At 45.3% G+C, this 18,792-nt stretch overlaps 1 protein-coding gene across 5 annotated transcripts in view; it reads left to right on the forward strand.

Annotated features, from left to right (window-relative positions):
• Positions 1 to 5,198: 5,198 nt before the first annotated feature.
• The window catches only part of SH2D4A (SH2 domain containing 4A), a 60,871-nt gene continuing 47,277 nt past the window's right edge, over positions 5,199 to 18,792 (forward strand). For 2 of the 5 annotated variants that reach the window (XM_036102379.2, XM_036102382.2), the window contains exons 1-2: positions 5,201 to 5,617; positions 11,080 to 11,457. In XM_036102379.2, the coding sequence (XP_035958272.2) occupies positions 11,277 to 11,457 (181 nt within the window). In that variant the 5' untranslated portion in view covers positions 5,201 to 5,617; positions 11,080 to 11,276. Of the gene's footprint in view, positions 5,618 to 5,862; positions 5,912 to 5,949; positions 6,438 to 11,079; positions 11,458 to 18,792 lie in introns of those variants that run through there. The other 3 variants (XM_078069565.1, XM_036102381.2, XM_036102380.2) reach the window with 3 other exon arrangements.

The raw sequence follows: 18,792 nt of genomic DNA on the forward strand, positions 1-18,792 counted from the left end.
AAATAGTTCAAAATTAAACCTGCTAGCAGAAAACTGAAATCATAGTACATCTTCAATATATTTTTTTATGATTGATGACTTAACAGAGATTCATTTTGAGATCGGATTAATTTTTAGTAAAGTTGAAATGTTTTAGTCTTTTTCTTTCACATCTACTTCACATTCACTGTGGGACAAATGTATAACTTCTTTAAGAATTAAAAATGTGGTTGGGGGGCACCTGGGTGGCTCAGTAGACTGGGCGTCTGCCTTTGGCTCAGGTCATGATCCCAGGGTTCTGGGATTGAGCCCTGTATCGGGCTCCTTGCTCAGCAGGGAGTGGGCTTCTTCCTCTCCCTCTGCCTGCCACTCCCCGCTGCTTGTGCTTTCTCTCCCTCTCTCTATCTGTCAAATAAATAAATAAAAACCTTTTAAAAAGTGTGGTTGAGGTTTCTGATGTTGATGACAAAATATGACAGGAAAAATATTATTGGTATTTATCCTATTTTATTTTTACAAAGAAAATATCTGAGGGTAACTTCCATTTCTGTGGAACATAAATTGACCTTTACTTATGGAAAGTGAAACGTCTTTCTGGCAGCAACAGGAATTCTGTGTTGCACATCTCCAAAGGGTACCTTACACTTTGTAGTCTCTGCTTGGCATCCCTCCAGTGGTACAGTACCACACCTGGGTAGCAGGGTTCTTGAACAACATTCTAAATGGAACGTCAATTAATGTCTATTAACATGTAGGCTATTTGTTTCATGGTATCCATTACTAGAAATAAGTGACAAATTTTAAAAAACTAGCATATAGTAAATAGATATTTAGTTTTTCTCTTGGAACACTGGTCCTGGATGGGCATTGGGGCACTCCTGAACCATGTGCTGGGGGCACGCATGGTGCCTGTCTGACCAGCCAGCAGTAGGTGCTCAGCACCCGTGTCCTGCCAAGGTCTGGTTGTCCAGACCTCCTATCTATCAGGAGTGTTGCCAGCACATGAAGGTAGCAGTCCTCCCCATAGTGCATCCTAGGTCACAGAATGGGGGAAATGTTTTCTATTGAGAGGACTGGCCCAAAGGGAGGATAAAAATATTGAGGGTCTCATGAGTAAATAACAGAGCCACTTGATGTTTTTTGGAATAATCTGAAACATTTTAATTGTCTACTTTTGAAATTAAGGGAGGGGCGCCTGGGTGGCTCAGTCGGTTAAGTGTCTGCCTTTGGCTCCGGTCATGATCCCAGGATCCTGGGATCGAGTCCTGCATTGGGCTCCCTGCTCAGTGGGGAGCCTGCTTCTCCCTCTGCCTCCGCCAGCCGCTCCCCCTGCTTGTGCACTCTCTCTGTCAAATAAATAAAAGCTTTAAAAAAAAAGAAATTAAGGGAAAAATATATTTTCTGCTGCAGATTATGCCAACTAAAAGAGAAAATACTGGGAAATGGGAGAGAGGAAACAAAAAGGAAGGTGCTAGAGGATAAGGGGGACAAAGTAAAGATGGAAAAAGAACTACAGAAATAAGAGGAGGGGAAGGGAGATACTTACAAATACAGGAAAGAGGCATAGGACAAGAAGGATGGGAGGGAAAAGGGAGAGAAAAAAGAAGAGATACCAGGCTCCACACTGAATGAATGATTATAGTATTTGTGTGCAGTTGGCATTCATTTGGGCGGTCAACATCCATTCAACTAACACGCACTGAATACCTGTTGTGTGCCTGGGTGTTGGGTAAGATTCAAACTGCATAGGATTACTCCTTGCGATCAAGACGTTTATGATTTCAAAGAGGCATAAAACATACATGCAGCTATGTATGCCAAGGATGGCAGCAGGAGCCCCGGCTGTCTGCTCTCTGCCACCCCCAGTGTCACCACAAGGCCCAGCACTTAGGGAGGGTTCATTACCTGGTTCTTGGATGTGTTAAATGCTAACTTGTGATACAAGTGCTATAAACATAGAGGAGGCAGGGGTTGCTTCTGGCTGAGGAGAGGGTAGACAGGAAAGGATTCCTAAAGATTGATGCTTGAAGAATAGGTAGGATTTTTATAAGCCAAGTTATAGGGCAAGATGTTTTAATTAATTAGCTAATTAATTAACTAATTAATTAATTAAAGTAGGCTCCACACCCAGCATGGAACCCAATGCATGGCTCGAACTCATGACCATGAGATCAAGACCCAAGCTGAAATCAAGAGTTGGATGCTTAACCAACTGAGCCACCCTGGTGCCCCTGGGGCAAGACATTTTAGACAAAGGCCACAATGTGAAGCTGCAGAGCCTGTGTAGGTTTAAGAGCCTGGAAAATGCCAGATTATCTGAATGCAGGGTTTGTATTAGGAAGATGATAAAGCTGAGGAAGATTGATGCTAGATTGTCCTGGTCCTTGAAAGTTGCAGGAGGTTTAGTCTTACTTGAGACAAGGAGTGAGCATCAAAGAATTTTAGCAACCAAATATGAAAGATTAGAGTTAATGTTTAAAAAAGATTAATTTGGCAACTGCATTCAGAAATGTTTGACCTGGAGAGCCTGGAGCAGAATTTCTGAAAGCATGAAATGTATGTAACTCCATCTTTGATCTAATTACTTGGAGTGCTTACTTCCTGGGCCTCACAGACATTATATTCCCCAGGTCTGGGGTGAGGTCCTGGATCTGCATTAAATTAGTTATCCAGTACATGAAATTTTCTGCACACAAAAGCTATCTGAAACCGGCTTAGAAACAAGACCAATGAGGAGGTATATTAGTTATCTATTGCCATGTAACAAATTTCCTCAAACTTAGTAGCTTAATACACATTTACACACATTTACTACCTCAATGTTGTAGGTCAAGAATTGGAGAGTGGCTTAATTAGGTGGTTGCATGAATTTGCACTGAAGCCATATGTCAATGCAGCAGTCATCCAAAGGCTTGACTAGGGCTGGTGGATTCACTTCCAAATTCATTCTGTGGCTGTTGGCACAGAGTCCTCAGTTCCTCCCCAAAGGTTTGCTCATGACATAGCAGTTGGTTTCCTTCAGAATGAAATATCCGAGAAAGACACACACACACACACACACAGACACACACACCAATACAAGCTACAAGATCTTTTTTTAATTATTATTTTTTTTAATTTCAACCTTTATTTTTAAATGTTAAACTTACTACAGGCTGATCAAGAAAGATCAAATACGACTTCTTTAAACATGCAATATTTGAAATTAGAAAATTCTGGCCTAAAAACTAGTATTTTTTAAGTTGCAAGAGCATTTCATGAAGATGTTGCCCATTTCGAATACTGAATAAGATCTCTCTCTTCTTTTTTATTTTATTTATTTATTTATTTATTTATTTATTTATTTGAGAGAGAGAGAGACAGAGCACAAGCAGAGGGAGCTGCAGGCAGAGGGAAAAGCAGGATCCTTGCCAAGCAAGGAGCCCGATATGGGACTCAATCCCAGGACCCTGGGATCATGACCTGAGCCAAAGGCAGTTGCTTAACCGACTGAGCCACCCAGGCATCCCTCTCTCACTCTTTTTAAGACCAGCAAAGACCAGGGATATATTTCTTTGGGTTTTCCAAATATTCCATCAGTTTCCTCTCCCCAGACAACACCTTTGTTTTTGTTAGCATCAGAATAAGAAAATCCTGGTGTTTGTCCTGTTTTTCACCCAAAGAGGCCCCAGAGATTTGGACCAGTCTTGTGTTTTCCACTTTTTTCCACTGTGTGGCACTGAGCACATTTTTGAATAAAGATCTTGCCTGCTTCAGCATCTCCCATTTCGCTCACAGGGTCAGCAGCTCTGCCCACTGCCTGCCTGGAGAACATTTAGCAGTCACCCAGGCAACATGCGCTGCAAGGTTGAGGCTGGTGGTCCCACAGTAGTGCCTCAAAGACCTGCGCTGGAGGCCCAGCCTGGCATGCGTTTACAGGTCTTCCATAACCTAATCTCAGAAGTGACATACGAGGAGGTGGGGATGGATCACTGAGGCTAACTTGGAGTCTAGGTACCACAGAAAGCAAAATCCAAGGTCTGAGCGTGAAGTTGTAACTTGAAATTACAGTATGTGATGTGAAATAATATAAGCTAATGTGTTTGAACACTCACCACATCCAGGAACTATTCTAAGCACTTTACATGTATTATCTCATTTAATCCTCACAACAACTTCATTGTTATTACCCAGAAGGGAAAACTGAAGTACAGAGAGGTTAGTAGCAAAATGGGAGCACTGCTATAAAGAAGGACTTATCAGGACATGAACAGAATTTGAGTGGGGGAAGGTAACTGGCTGTGACCAGTGTCATATGGAAATTTTACTGGCTGATGAACCACCCTTTATAGTTCTTCAACTGCTCAATCCATGCAGTGTTAGGATTCATTTTCAGCTGGCCACAGCAGCTACCCAGGGGCAAATGACAATCCAGCTAAATGCACCCACAGGCCATTCATTTAATAAGCAGTGCGAACCAAACCTAAACCAGAAATTCTCCCCTGATAGGATCCCTAGAATGGTTCCTAAATAGCTAGGTCTCAAGGACTCATCTCTGCCCCCAAGGCTCTTTCTAACTTTGAGTATCTTCTGCAGTCTGGAGAGGTTAGGAACAAGAAAGTTTCATTTTTTAAGGAAGCAAATCAGACCCCTGAATTTATCAAGTAGACTGTGGAGAGGACTCACTCTCATTGTGCTCTCACTCCCACAATGCTCACTGTTTATTACATTTCTCCCCAACATGTGCAATCTGGGGGTTGCCCAAAGCAGGCTGTTTTTCTGCACACATTCTGAATGTTCCTCCACAACGGAAAATGCCCTCCAATGTTTCTACTCTGCTTCCGCCGAACTTTCCCGTACTCAGTCAGCTCCTCCCTTCATGCACCACCCCAACCTGTTCTTGCTGCAATTCACAAGATTCCTTTACCTTCTTCCCTTTTCATTTTTCCTTCTCTGTTGTTTTCAGTCTCCATCTTTCCAGCCTTTTGCCTCCTTGATCCTGTCCTACAAAGCCACACCGGTACTGACAAGTGTCTGAGTGTCTGATAAATTACTTACTGTCAACAAAAAGAAAAAAAAGTAAACTCCAGAGACCCGAGAGGTGAGCTGACTTGGCCTGCTGGGACTCAGTCAGGGTAACTGAGAAGGGCCTCTCCGCCTCCTCCGCAGGCTCCACCTTGCAGGAAACCTTGAGCTCTGAAGTGGAGAGGGGGCCGGGCCCGCTGATATTTTAATAAGTTCCGCAGGTCCCGAGATGGCGCGACAGGCCTTCACAGACTGCAGGTGGAGGGCGGTGGCCTTGCCGCCCCAGACCCCCGGCAGCTCGGGGCAGTGTGCGGTCAGACGGCGGGGCCGGGATGCAGGAGGCCGCGCGGCCTCGCAGACGTCTGGCCCTGGAGCGTCTCCAGGTGCCCGGGTGGGGCCGTGAGCGCCCAGTCAGTCACTCCGGCATGTGGGCCGCGGGTGGGGCGGCGCGGGCGGGCCGGGGCTGAGGGACACTGTTTGCCAACCTTTCAGCCGGAGTGTTTGTCCAGCCAGCCTGTGCGGCTCGCCGGCACCTCTGCCTTGCCCTCCCTTCCTTCCCCGACAGCTTCTGGCGGCCCAAGTGGACGTGGTGTTGCTTCGTCAGCCTCCGAGGCGAGCGCAGGGCCCTGCACCGGTAGGTGCCTGGGGTGGGCGAGGGAGGGCGAGAAAGGGGAGGGCGACAAGACTGGGTGTGTTGTCAGGGGGGGCTCGAGGGGGAGCGCGGAAGGCGCGGGGGTGAGGGGCATTGGGGGAGGCCCGCGGCGACGCCTGCGCTCAGGCCGGCCCGCGCCCCTCCCGAGGGCCCCCTCCACCGCGGCCCGGGCGGGCGGGCGGCCGGTGTCCGGTGTCCGGTATCGGTGTTCGGTGTCTGGAGCCGCAGGCGGATGAGAGGCCGGGGCGTGTGGCCGCGGTAACGGGGAGTCCCGAGGTGGGGTTAGGCCGCAGCGCACTCGGGAGGTCTGGGGGCGATTCTGGGGCGCCGGGCGGGCCCCCGTGTGCCTGAGGGGTGTGCGTGCGCACGTCACTGAGCCCGGGGCGGGCCGGAGGTGGCCGCGTGGGAGGGTCGGGCTAGCCTAGAACTTCTGGACTCTAGCAGAACAGCCCCGGCGCCCCGCGGGTCTCGCGTCTGTCCCGGCCTCCGGGGCTCCTGCACGCCCACCCTCCCGCCGGCCCGCGACGGGCGCCCCCGCCTGTGCCCCCGCAGCGCCTGCACCCGCGGACGAGCGCTCCCACGCACGGGCGGTAGGGCCGTGCGGACCTCCCTCGCCCCAGACCTTCTGGGAGAGGCCCGGGAACCGGTTTCCCAGCGCGCCGGCACGCGGGGCTGCCCTGTGGGGTTCGGGCGCCGCGGGGGGGGGGGGTTCGGCTTCAGGGCCGCGCGTCGCCGCCCGCCCGCTGGAAGGTAGACCCAGACGGTGGCCCCAGGCAACCCGGCGACGGTCTTCTTCAGCCAGGTGGGCACCCCTGCCCGCTCCTGCCCTCGGGGTTCACGCGGGCGCCTGAAGGGGTGGGCGTGGAGATGCTAGTTTGTCGGTTTTCTGAGTTGTCATTCCCTTCGCAGGGGTCACAGAGAAGAAGCAATGCACCTCTCTCTAAACTTAGGCTCCTCAGCTCCTAAAAGGTGTTTTGTTTTTTTGAAGTAAACTCTACCCCGAGGCCGGCTCGAACTCAGGACAAGGAGATCGAGAGTTGGGTGCTCTACCGACTGAGCCAGCCAGGCACCCCTCTAAAAGGCTTTTGATTGCCTGCTTACCAGAAACAACTTGGAGCTTTTAAAAGTGAATAAATAAATGAAAGGCATATGTGGGCATAGATTTGGTACATGAGTGGAATTTTCTAGATAAATCCGTATGTACAGTAACTTCAAATTTCTGAAGAATGGTATATATGTACAAAACTTATCAAATTGCTGTCACCTCTGGTAAATTCATTTTATCCTCAAAAATAGCCCTTTTGCAGATAAACTTTATTAGGTAAAGTTGAATAAGATAACTGAAAGTATGAAAATAGTTGGCCATTTTAAAAGAAGTAGAATTCAAACTATATTCTTTTTTTTAAGATTTTTATTATTTATTTATTTACTTATTTGGGAGAGAGAGAGCGAGTGGGGGGGGAGGAGCAGAGGGAGAGGGACAAGTAGACTCCATGGTCAGTGTGGAACCAGAGGTAAGGGCTGGATCCCACCACCTTGAGATCCTGAGCCAAGCCAAGAGTGGGCTGCTTAACTGACTGAGCCACCCAGGCGCCCCCAAACTATATTCTTAATATTAAGGTCTTACTGTCCATATACATTATTGCTATGATTTAGGCTTTACCTCAGGCTTTCCCCCCCCTAAGGTCTCAGAGTCATTAAAAGCACAACTTTTATTTTGTTGAGCAGGGCTATGGAAGATGTGAGAATCAGGCCAAATCTGTGGTATCCTGGAAAACAACTGATCCTATCACCCTTTAGAAATAAATAGCAGATGTGGACTTGTCGCTTGTCATTTCTCTTTTTTTAAGTAAGGTGCTATACAAGAAGAAAACCGAGTTAGCTTTTCTTTTTTTTGGATCTTGAATAACTGGAAGTTTGCTGCACTCAGTTTGTTAGATGGGGATAGTCATTCTAAGTTTGAATCAATGTCAGTGGTTGTCCTGTGAGGGAGTGAAAGTGGGAAAAACCCTGGTTAGTTTCCTTCTTCCTATTTCCTCTACCCTGGCTCCACTTGTCTGTGCAACTTCACGTAGACTCTATGACATAGTCTTCAAATTACAAAGATGTATAGGTAGGCCCTCATTTCACAGATGAGAAAACAGAGTAGTGAAATGACAGCTGAAAGTCATACCGCTCTTGGATGGGAGTCATACGGCTCTTGAGAAGCCCACGTTGGGGTCCTTGCTGGGTGTTCTGTGAGCACCCTGTGCTGTTTGAGTTTTCCATCTTCGAGCGTAAGGGAGGAAGGAGTTAATTTAGACCAGCTGGGAATCAACAGCCTTAGAATAGCATGCATATTATTCAGCTGCCTGACCTCAAGGTAGTTGCCCGCTGAGCCCCCAGGTATTCTCTGAGGACACAGGGAAGCCAGTGTCTTTCCTCCAAGATCTAGTAGTTAACTTTAATGCTAAAAATCCATGTTTGCTAGAAAAGGCAAAACAAATCCAAATTAAAACTGTGAAAGAGCTTGAGTATCTCATCACAGAGGTACCATGGAACTCTTCACATCTGTGAGAGGCTGGACCATTTATGCTGCTCCTAGCGGCTGTGAGAGAGGAAACTGAGAACACTAAGTCCCGGTGAATAAAGCAGGCAAACAACATCCACGCCTGGGCCACCATGACAGTTCCCTGCTGCCCTTCCTGGGAGGGGTGGGGGGAGGTTTTTTCGATATCTGGTCTCCCCTCAGCTTATCTACAGTACCTAGATGAGGCTTCTGCCCCTCAGAGGCATTATGTCATGCACCTTCAAGTCAGCATTTATGTTGCTGCAAAAATTTGCTGGTCTTCATTCTGAAATTTCGCATATGGTACCATGTCCTGGGATGTGCTGATTCTGGGCTTACAAAGAAGCTCTACTATACTAGTGGAGTCAGTAGAGCCGACTTAGAGCCAACTGCCCAGCTCTGCCACTTTCCATCTTCTTCATCTGTGAAACAGGGATAGGGAGGGGCTGAATCCCAAGGGTAATTGTGAAAATGAGTTAAAACACGCAAGGTGCTTAAGGTAGTCCTGGCACAGCGTGTGTAAGCTCTTATTGTCAGGAGTACTTTGGGGTGGAGAAAAGGAACAATGTGAATTTGGCACTTTCAGGGTTTTGGTTTTTAGGCCACACCATCACTGTTGCTAAGATTCACCCCACTCAAAATGGGGAACAGAACACAAAACCTTAGGCTTCACTGGGTTCCTCCTTTTCTACCATGTTTTATTTCTGTGAAAGCCAATCGTTGGAGTCAGGGAATGTGCCAACATAAGAACATTTACTGGAACATCAGGGAGTCATTCACTTTGGTTTTTTTACCACTCAGAACACTGGAGTCAAGTGTGCTGAGGAAACAAATCCTTCCTGTGGTTCCTGTGAAGACAGAGCTCAGCCTCTGGCAAACTCTCCTTTAGTGGAGATTTAGTTGGCCCTGCCCCTCAAGAAGGTTGTTGGGACCCAAGAGTCAAAAAAGCATTACAGGACGTCAATTCTTTGGCTGGTATAGACTTTGAGGGTCATCTTTCAAAGCAAAATACAAAGGTAGGAAGGGAGCCTGGGAGGGACATGACTGACTGAGAGTCAAACACTGCTTTTAATTGTTTTTAAAACTTTTCTCTTTTTTTTTCTTTTAATTTTTTTAGATGGGGAGGGGTAACAGGAGAGGGAGAGAGAGAATCTTAAGCAGGATCCATCCTCAGTGTGGAGCCCCACTTGGGGCTCGATCTCATGACCCTGAGATCATGACCTGAGCAGAAATTAAGAGTCCAACACTTAACCAACAGAGCCACCCCTAAAAATTTTCTCTTAATATTGTGTTCCATTTGAGTTCCAGTAGTTTGAATGCTGCAGGAGATTATAGGATGCAGTTAGCAAGAATAGTTGTAGCCTCAATAAAGGTCCCAGCTACACAATGGATAGAGAATTTGACTATGTGCTGTGTATGCAAACATTCTGGGGTATCCTGACTGTTGAACATGCTTGTGTAAATGAAGAAACAGCTTTGCAGGGAAGAAGAAGAAGAAGAGGGGAAGCTGCAGGGGACTCCCAGGGAGCTTTACAGTCTGGCCCGTGGAAATGACAAGGTTAAGGAACTAAGAGCAGCCAAGGTATGACTAAGTGATAGTCTGAAGTTTGAGTGTTTGCACTTAGTTTGGCGAAACAAGGTATTTGAGAGGCATGGCTAGATGGTGAGATTATTTGAGCATTGTGCGCACCAAATTACTAGTCAACTTCTTAAACATAGGTGATCCTGAAAAGTCACAGGAAGTAAGCTTTTTTGTGTATCCTGTTATATTGAAAAAAAAAATTCAAAGTCTTAAAAAAAATCAACCAAACAGAAATGCGTAAATGAGGGAAACCCCAGTGGAATTGTCCCTCTCTCCCAACCACTGTGAACCCACTTGTCAGTGCGTGAGTCTGTGGCTTCTTGTTAAAGGAGCCCTCTAAGAAACTCTTTTGTATAGCAGGGATCCTTTGTAACAAACCTCGTTACCTCTTTATTCCCCCAGTTTTTCTGGTCTGTAAATTTAGATTTTATTAAACTAGATATATGAACAGGTACATTTAAAACCTGGTGACCTTCCAGAGTGTACACAAATGTTTTCTCCTGTACCTACACTATTATGGTTCTGGTAGGTCGTCTGGAAATTGCCTTGTCCTTCTTAGAAGTAGCACTAAAGGGGAAATGGGAAAACTGCATTGTGGTCTAATTTCTATTTCTTCTTCTTTTTTTTTGTAATACACTTTTTTTTAAAAGATATTTATTTATTTGACAGAGAGACACAGCGAGAGAGGGAACACAAGCAGGGGGAGTGGGAGAGGGAGAAGCAGGCTTCCTGCAGAGCAGGGAGCCCGATGCGGGGCTCGATCCCAGGACCCTGGGATCATGACCTGAGCCAAAGGCAGACGCTTAACGACTGAGCCACCCAGGCGCCCCTCTATTTCTTCTTTTTCCTTCCTTGAGGATGACCCCATTTTAGTTTGGTTTGGGGTCGGTAATTCTGTGAAATCTCAAAAACAGTATTTTCTCTTGAAATAAGTTGTTTGGAGAGAACTGTTTAATTTCTTCCTCTGCCTCTTTTTTCTTTTATTCTTTTCTCAGCCATACAGTTGGTGGTTAGGCTCTGAGGTAATAATACGTTTGCTTAGTTGGGAGAAGGCCAAACTTCTGTTAATTTTTTTTGTTTCCCTGAGATTGACCTGTAAAAAGTTAGGGTTTGTTTTGTTTTGTTGATAAAGTATCTGGAAATTACGGGATAGGGGTTACACAAACTCTTAACAAAGCGTGCCTCAGCTTTTCTTCTTCTTTCACCTGAAATGAAAAGTGATACTGTATTTCCTCCAAGCTTAATTCATGAGCCTGCCCCTGCCTGGCGTCTACATTTTAACGCTGCCAGCTTTTTGCCTGTTGCCCTTTGCAGGTTCACGAACAGCATTTTGGACTGTATCTTTGCTGCCAGGAACCAAGAGCCAGTTCGCTGAATTATCGTCCCAGTCACTAGGATTGCTGCGAATCTCTGGGAAGGTCTGTGGGTACGTCCACGTGCCAACGAGGCACACCTGGAAGCCATTTTCAAGAACTTTTGTCACAGGTGTAAAAGACTCCAGGCCTGCAAAGATGCTGAAACAGATACTATCAGAGATGTACATAGATCCCGATCTGCTGGCAGAGCTTAGCGAAGAACAGAAACAGATCCTGTTCTTCAAGATGAGGGAGGAACAGATCCGCCGATGGAAAGAAAGAGAAGCAGCAATGGAAAAAAAAGAGTGCTTGCCAGCGACGTCCAGGCCAAAGAAAGGTAAACTTACCTGTGTCTCTTCTGTGAATGTGTTAGTACCGTGGCTCCCAGCTTGCTTTAATAGTTCGCACTAGTCAGAAGCAAGTCAGGTGCAAGTTCCAGTTTGGTAGATGGACCCTAAATGTTGTTGAGATTCTAATAGTTCAATTTATCAGGAAGTTTATACTTACGTGCACATACCCACACATGCACAGCATTTACCATGAACTTGTGTAGCCGTTAAGCAGATTTCTTACTTGAAACCAGACTGACCTTAAGCTGAAGTAAAAAGTCACCTGTACAGTTTGATTTGAGGGGTCCTAAGGAAGGGCTTCTCTCCCACTTATTGTCACTGGGGTCTGTATCCTACTACCAGCAAAAGAAGGCATTGTATCAGCATTTTTATAGCAATTATGTTTACATTTCTTAGACTTTAAGAGATTTTTCTTTGCGTTATCTTTTTTTAGGGAAACTCCCTCTTAAAATGCAAATACTGCTGTGGGTGGGGGGGAAGTCATACTACACATTTTTTTTAAGTAATCTCTGTGCCCAACGTGGGGCTCAAACTCATGACCCCGACATCAAGAGTCGCATGCTCTACCGACTGAGCCAGCCAGGCGCCTCCATACTACACATTTTTTTAATGTGAGTTAATTTTTCAGCTGTACTTCTTCCTGACCCAAGGAATCCCTGGTTGCTTGAGAGATCCTTTTGAGACCATGAGGGAGAAATTCTTGTACATCAAGATTTAAAGCATATACACACGCAGACGTAGAAAAGCATACATTAACCACCTCTGCTCTTCGCCCTCCCCCAGCACAAATTCTGTCATGGATGAATACATAAGTTGTTTAAAAAAAACAGTTTTCAAGGTCACCCACAGAGGCATTCAAGACCAATTTCTCCTCATTTTTCATTAAGCCAGGAAAAATAAAATGTGATAAAACCACTCAGGGTTTCAGAGATGGAGAAAATGAATCTCACTTGCATGCTGGTATATACAGACTCAAAAAGGAAGTCAGTTTAGTGACCTTTACCTTATACTGCCTTTATTTAAAACCTTTCCAATTAAGCCTTTATAATGATATGGAATAAATATGAATATCTCATTTATTACTATTATCAATAACAGCTATTTGTTAAAAACGTGTTTTATCAGACACTGTGCAAAGCACTTTTATATACAGTATGTCTCATCTTCACAAAACTTCTGCAAAGTGGTATTGTCTGTTTTAGAGGTGGAGAAACTTAGAATCAGCGAAGTTAAGTATTATATGCACAGTCACACCACCAGTAGGTACCCAGATTTTTTGGATTTCACAGTACTCTATACGACCCGAAATAGAATTTTTCCTTCAGTAAGTAACATGTCCAAACTGAAGCATGGCCCTTTTATCTTTCTTAACTGGCTTATACATCTCCCTGCATTCTTGAGCCAGATTTATCAGATAGAGCTGGACCTCTCTGGGCACCATTATTCACTGTGAAGAGAGCACACTGATGTGTTGTGTAACTTTGGGACTAGTGAGAGCTGAAGGGTTCTTGCCCCTAATGTCAGTGGCCCAGACACTTTGTAAGATTTTGGGGTTCTCACGTGTGCTGAAGTGGTCTCCTTGTGACTACTTAAGACAGTAATTTCATTTCTTTGCTTAAATTCTTTTTTTGCAGAGTTTGAATCTACTCTTAGAAAATCTATATTATTTTATTAAATGATCATTTAAAAAGTATGTTAATATATGCAGTGAACGTTCTATCAGTATTTCATGCCAAAAGTTTATTACTCCCTTAAATTTAACACTTGGAAAAATACATTTTACACTAAGTTAATTCTCTCTTGTGACTACAGAAAAAGAAAAGCTTTGAGATTCTTTCCCAACTTCCTCTAATAGCACTTCTCCATCTTTCATCTTCTTCTGCCTTTGACGAGAAAGCCAAGATAGTACAAGGCAGTGTTACACCTGGTGCTCCCCAGGGGTGTATCTGTGCTGCGGGCCTACTGTGTGCTTCTGCTCTTTTTGGGCCTGTGCTCCCAGCACCCCCCACCCACCCACCCACCCACCCACCCAGCTTGTACCCCACTGACTTTAGTGCTGCTTTTTCTTAGCAGTTCTTAGCCAGACTGCAGCTTTGGAGATTGTCCTTTTCTTGGCTCATTAAATATATCTTATGCCGTCCCTCCCCCTCATTCCTTCGCACCATTTTAGCTCATTACTTGGCAGTTCTTTCATTGTCATCTGGTCATTTCCTTCTCTATACAGTCCGCTGTGGTGAGTTTTCAGAGCATCACTAAAATGTTAGGATATTGTGTATACCAGGAACATTTTAGCAGTCTTATGGCTAAAGTAGAAAGGGCTGAAAAGCAATTAGAAATATGGATTTAACTTAGTAATAGATCAGAAAATCATTTCAAAATGTCATGGGAAAATGTGATTTTTAGAGAGGGAGAGAATTATGTACCTTGTCTGCCTGCTGGGGGACATGTAATTGGAGGTCTAGAGCTCTGTGTGCAGGATGGTAGCCCCTAGCCACGTGTGGCTGTTGAGCACATGAAATGAGAATGGTCTGGATTGAGTGTGTTCGAAGTGTAAATTACCAGATTTCAAAGACTTGATAGGAAGAATAATGTACAATACCACATTAATAATTTTATATTCATTATATATTGACATGATAATCTTTTGGATAACATGGGCAAAATAAAATTTATTAACATTAATTTCACCTCTTTCTTTTGCTCTCGTAATGGGGCTACTAGAAAATGTATAATTACAGATGTAGCTCACATTTGGACAGTGCTGCTCTAGACTATAAAAATAGCACCACTGAGCTGATGGTGTATCAGACCTGAGCTCAGTGCTTAAATGTATTATCTCATTAAATAATCACAGCCAAGCTGAAGCTGAATTACTGTTCACATTTTACAGATGGAGGAAAGTGAGACTGGGACATTAACTGGCTTGCCCAGGGCAACAGCTAGTAAGTGATAGAGCTGCAATAGACCCTGAGTCTGACTCTCCCAAAGCAGGTGCTGTTAACGAACATGCTACATGTCCAGCTTACCTGGAGCTTAAGACATTATTTTTGTCTGCAGGTGCCTTGCACACATCTAAGACGTATGCTTGCGTCAGGGCCCTGCCTTTGTTCTGTGTGATTTCTTTCTGGTAACACAAACAGTAGAGGCCTTCACTAAGTAGAGGATTGCCCAGCACTTGTTTCATTGGGCCTCCAAGCAGACAGAAAGCTAAGCAGTAGGCTGGGATCTGGTTGCTGTGTGTGGTGCAGGAGGGGCTGTGTGTACCCTTGAAATGGACTTGGATTTGTGAAACTTCATTTGCTGCATTCTTGTTGCTACCAGGTGAACAAGTTCCCTTATGCAGAGCCTTCCCTTTTTCATGAAATGACCAGAAACCTGCAGTGGCCCTTCCTTCCCTCCCTTCATGCTTGAAGTCCCTGCAGTGACCTCCACTGATGGATTCAGTTCTAATCTAGTTGACTCCTCAGCCTCATTGGATTCTGGAGTTGCCTCTCTGAATCTCTTTCTTGATGTCCTGGGTCTCTTGCTTTCTCCATAATGGTCTCTTTTTTATCTCTACCTGACTCCTGAATGTCCATATTCCCCCAGGGTGCCTCGCTCTGCACTCCTGGCTTGTAACCTGGAGGTGGGGTTGACAGGCTCATAGACTCCTTTGATAATTTAGTGAGAGCTTGGATCAGGGAAATGCACACAGACAACATTTTGTGTATAGTTTTACAATGTTCACAGGCTCCCTAAATCTTGTTCACAGACTCTCAGGTTCACAACTTCTCTGTGGTTAAGGTCTAGGTTTAGGTTAAGGTCTCTGTATTTTCTCCCTGGGGCACCACTTCTACCTTTTTTTTAGAGAGAGAGAGCATGAGTGGTGGCAGGCTGCGGGGGGTTGGGGGTTTGCAGTGGGCAGAGGGAGAGGGTAAGAGAGAATCCCAAGCAAGCTCTGTGCTCAGTTTGGAGCCGGACACAATCCTACGACCATGACCCTGAGATCACGACCTGAGCCAAAATCAAGAGTCAGAGGACCCACTGCCTGAGCCACCCCGGAGGCCCCCGCTTCTACCTTTTAGTGCTAAATACCACCTATATGCCAGCGATGCTTAAACCCCTACTGCCAAGCCTGGCCTCTCACCTGCTTTGGCCTCAGTGGCCATTCCCTAATGAGTACCCCCAGTCAGATGACCCATAAGCTCATCAGTGGCACCTCAGTCCTCCTCACCACCCCCAGGCCTGACCCTGCCTCTCATTCTCTGTTATAATCAGTGGCACTGCTTTTTCCCTTATCACTGCAGCCAGAAACCTGGGAGCCACACTGCTAGTCACTGAACCCTGTAGATTTTACTTCATCTGTTCCTTTGCCTAGAGCTTTTACCTTCCCAAGGTGCTGGTCTGTTAGGATGTGCCAGACGTAAGCATTATATTTATGCTATTTCATGTAAACCTCACAAGAATCTGGGACGGTACATGTTGTCACCTTTCTTCTTACAAATAAGGAGACAAACAGAAAGTCATTTGTATGGTCACTGGTAGAGCCAGGATTTGAATCCGGGTCCAGATCTACTCCAAGTCTGTTCTGAATCACTGGTTCTGGCCCCGTCTCCTGTCTCCCTAACTCGGGGCTTAGTAGTTTAGCTGGGCTTATCTTCTTCCACGGTGAGCACCCGTCTGTGGGTAATTACTGATCTCCTCTTCCCGTTCACCCTCCTGAGTCCCTGGATGAAGCTGGTCTCCTCTCCTGACTCGAGTTCTCACTTGTCTACAGCACCACCTGCTTTCCTGGGCTATAGCCCAAGCACCGTGCAGGTTCTCCAATTTCCTTTCTGTCCTTTTGTCTCTAAAATAAACGTAATAATTATTTAAAATTTTAAGATGGACTTTGATATTAGCAACTATAAGATTATGAACCCTGGTTAACAAATCTAGCAAACAGTGGGGAAAGCAACAGTCGTAAGTAATTTCAGCAAGTCTCTATGGGACTCTGCAAGCACGTGGGGCTGGGTTTCACCCTCTCTTGGCCTGTCTTGCTCTTCAGGGCTGGTGGGGAACGTGATGGTGACCCCATGCTCGAGCTTGCTCATCAAAGCCCTACATTCATTGTCCTGGCCTCCCTTTTGCTGGGTTTCCCTTTTGCTCTCAGAAGTGTTTCAGTTTGGACAGTGCATGATGAGGCTGCCTTAAACACAGGTCTTGCAGTCTCACAGACTGGTTTTGAATTCTGGTTCTAATTTCACTAGCTCTGTGATTTTGGGCAAGTTAAATACCCTCCCTGAACCTCAACTTCCTCATTGTAAGATGGGGTTAGTAATAGCCTTGGGTGGTACTCTAAATATTTAACGGTAGACATGGCATGGGCATCAGTTAGAAGGGACATGGCTATAGTACTTGAGTCCTAAAGGTGCCCACCAGCCTGGCATTCACCTTTTTGTTTCTGGATGTGGGGGTGGGGGTCCCTAGAGGAGAGGACAGAGTGGCAGGAGATACTTGAGAGGTTGGGAGTTTAGGGAAGTATATCATATTTTAACAACTGGGCACTGGTAGGTGCTGCTGTCAGCCCTGATGATACTCCCATTGTGTTTAATACGTAAATTTTTTAGGAGGCCCCTGGTGTTGATGCTCTGGCATCACTCAGTTTTTGGTCTTCTCTTTGTAGGGACATGGTATATAATTCTCTCTCCATCTCTTATCCTCGCCTGTTACTATGGTTGTCCTTCTGAACTGGATCTAGTTGGAGTAGAGACCAGTTGTTGACTGTCTGAATCACAGTCTTAGTTTGGGGAGAGCCCTGGGAGTTGCATTAACCTGCACCCGAGATGATCCACACTGATACTTCCAGTCTCTCCTGCTGCACCCCTGGTGGGCCCACCATGTGGGGAAAGTCAGACACAATGATGATGTGAGCAGTGTCACACACTAAGGCTGGAATAAGCCTGGCCATTCCCATGCCAAGGACGTGTGTTGCCCCATTTTTTATGTGATATTTCACAACATTGCCTCGTTAGAGATTGTATATGGTGAATGAGGTGGGGATGAGAGTCTCTGTGCAGCAGTTCTTTGTGGTGTGGTACGAAGCAGGACTGATCCACTGTTCTAGAAAAGTTGGTTTTAGAAGTTCTCAAGAATCCCTAAGCTAGCAAACATGAAGAACACTGTAGCATACAAACATGATTCAAGGACTGGAAACCTTATAATTAAATGGAAGTGCTATGAAAAGGTCCCTCTCTTACTGTCCTCTGATTAAAGACTGCATATAATTTCAAGGTGAAGTAGACAGAAAATCCAGAATCTGTGGATAGCATTAAATTATAAGATGCAGTACCTGCCCCAGTAGGATCTCTTAAGTGTATACCTTTACCTTGAGGAAGTACACTGGGGACAGAAATGTGGGTGTAGGTCTATCAGTTTTCAGCTCTTAGCAGACAGGAGCTTTTTCTCCTCTTCTTGTCAACATTTTCTTCCTTACCTATTCTCTGCATACTCCTCCTGCCATCATTCCCCTGCTCTGGTCCCTGGCATCCTTCTGCTCTCCGCTCCCAAAATCCCAAGTGTAAAACTTGTCCCTGTTTCTTCTATTTAAAGAAATCTTTCAACCATCCATACTCCTAAGCTGCCCTTTATGTCTCATAGGCCTGTAATATAGTGCCCGGAACATAGCAGATGCTCAGTAAATATTTGTTGAACAAGTAACTGAATTTTCTTTTACTTCCTTGCTAATAAACTTCCCCAGAGCACATACTTACTTACAACCTCCACCTTTTACCATCCTTTCTGTCCTGCTTTTGTAGCCTGTCCCCCGCCTGTCTCCTTAAAAATACTCTCTGAGGTCAGAGACTTCTGAGACCCTCCTCAGGGGTCTTCATCCCCCTTTCTATGTCTCCAGGGCATGGAGCACCATCTCTCTTGACCCCATGGCAGTGCATTCTCCCCAGGCTCCTATATTATCTTGTGTTTAGGAATCAGAAATCCTTTTTTTTTTTTTTTTTGCTTTTTTTTTAATCAGGATGTTCTTTTTCTTCCCTTTTGCCTACCGAATAGAGCACGTGCTTTTCCAGGGTTCTCACTAGGCTTCATTCTCTTTGCAATTCTTCTACACCAGTGGCTTCAATGATGACAGCTATAAAGTAATTCCCAAATTCACACTGTCAGTCTCCACAGCATTTCTGAACTCCAGTGCTATAGTTCAGATACCTACTGAAGCTCTCCATGTAGATTGTTAGTAAAATTAAAAATAATTTATTCTTCATTTCCAAAACAGTTCCAACAAATTTATTTTCTTGATGTCACTGTTTTTGCTTATTACCCCGCCATCCTCTCAGTAAGTCTCAAAATGT

Source organism: Halichoerus grypus, chromosome 3, assembly GCF_964656455.1.
Source record: "Halichoerus grypus chromosome 3, mHalGry1.hap1.1, whole genome shotgun sequence".
Lineage (NCBI taxonomy): Eukaryota > Metazoa > Chordata > Mammalia > Carnivora > Phocidae > Halichoerus > Halichoerus grypus.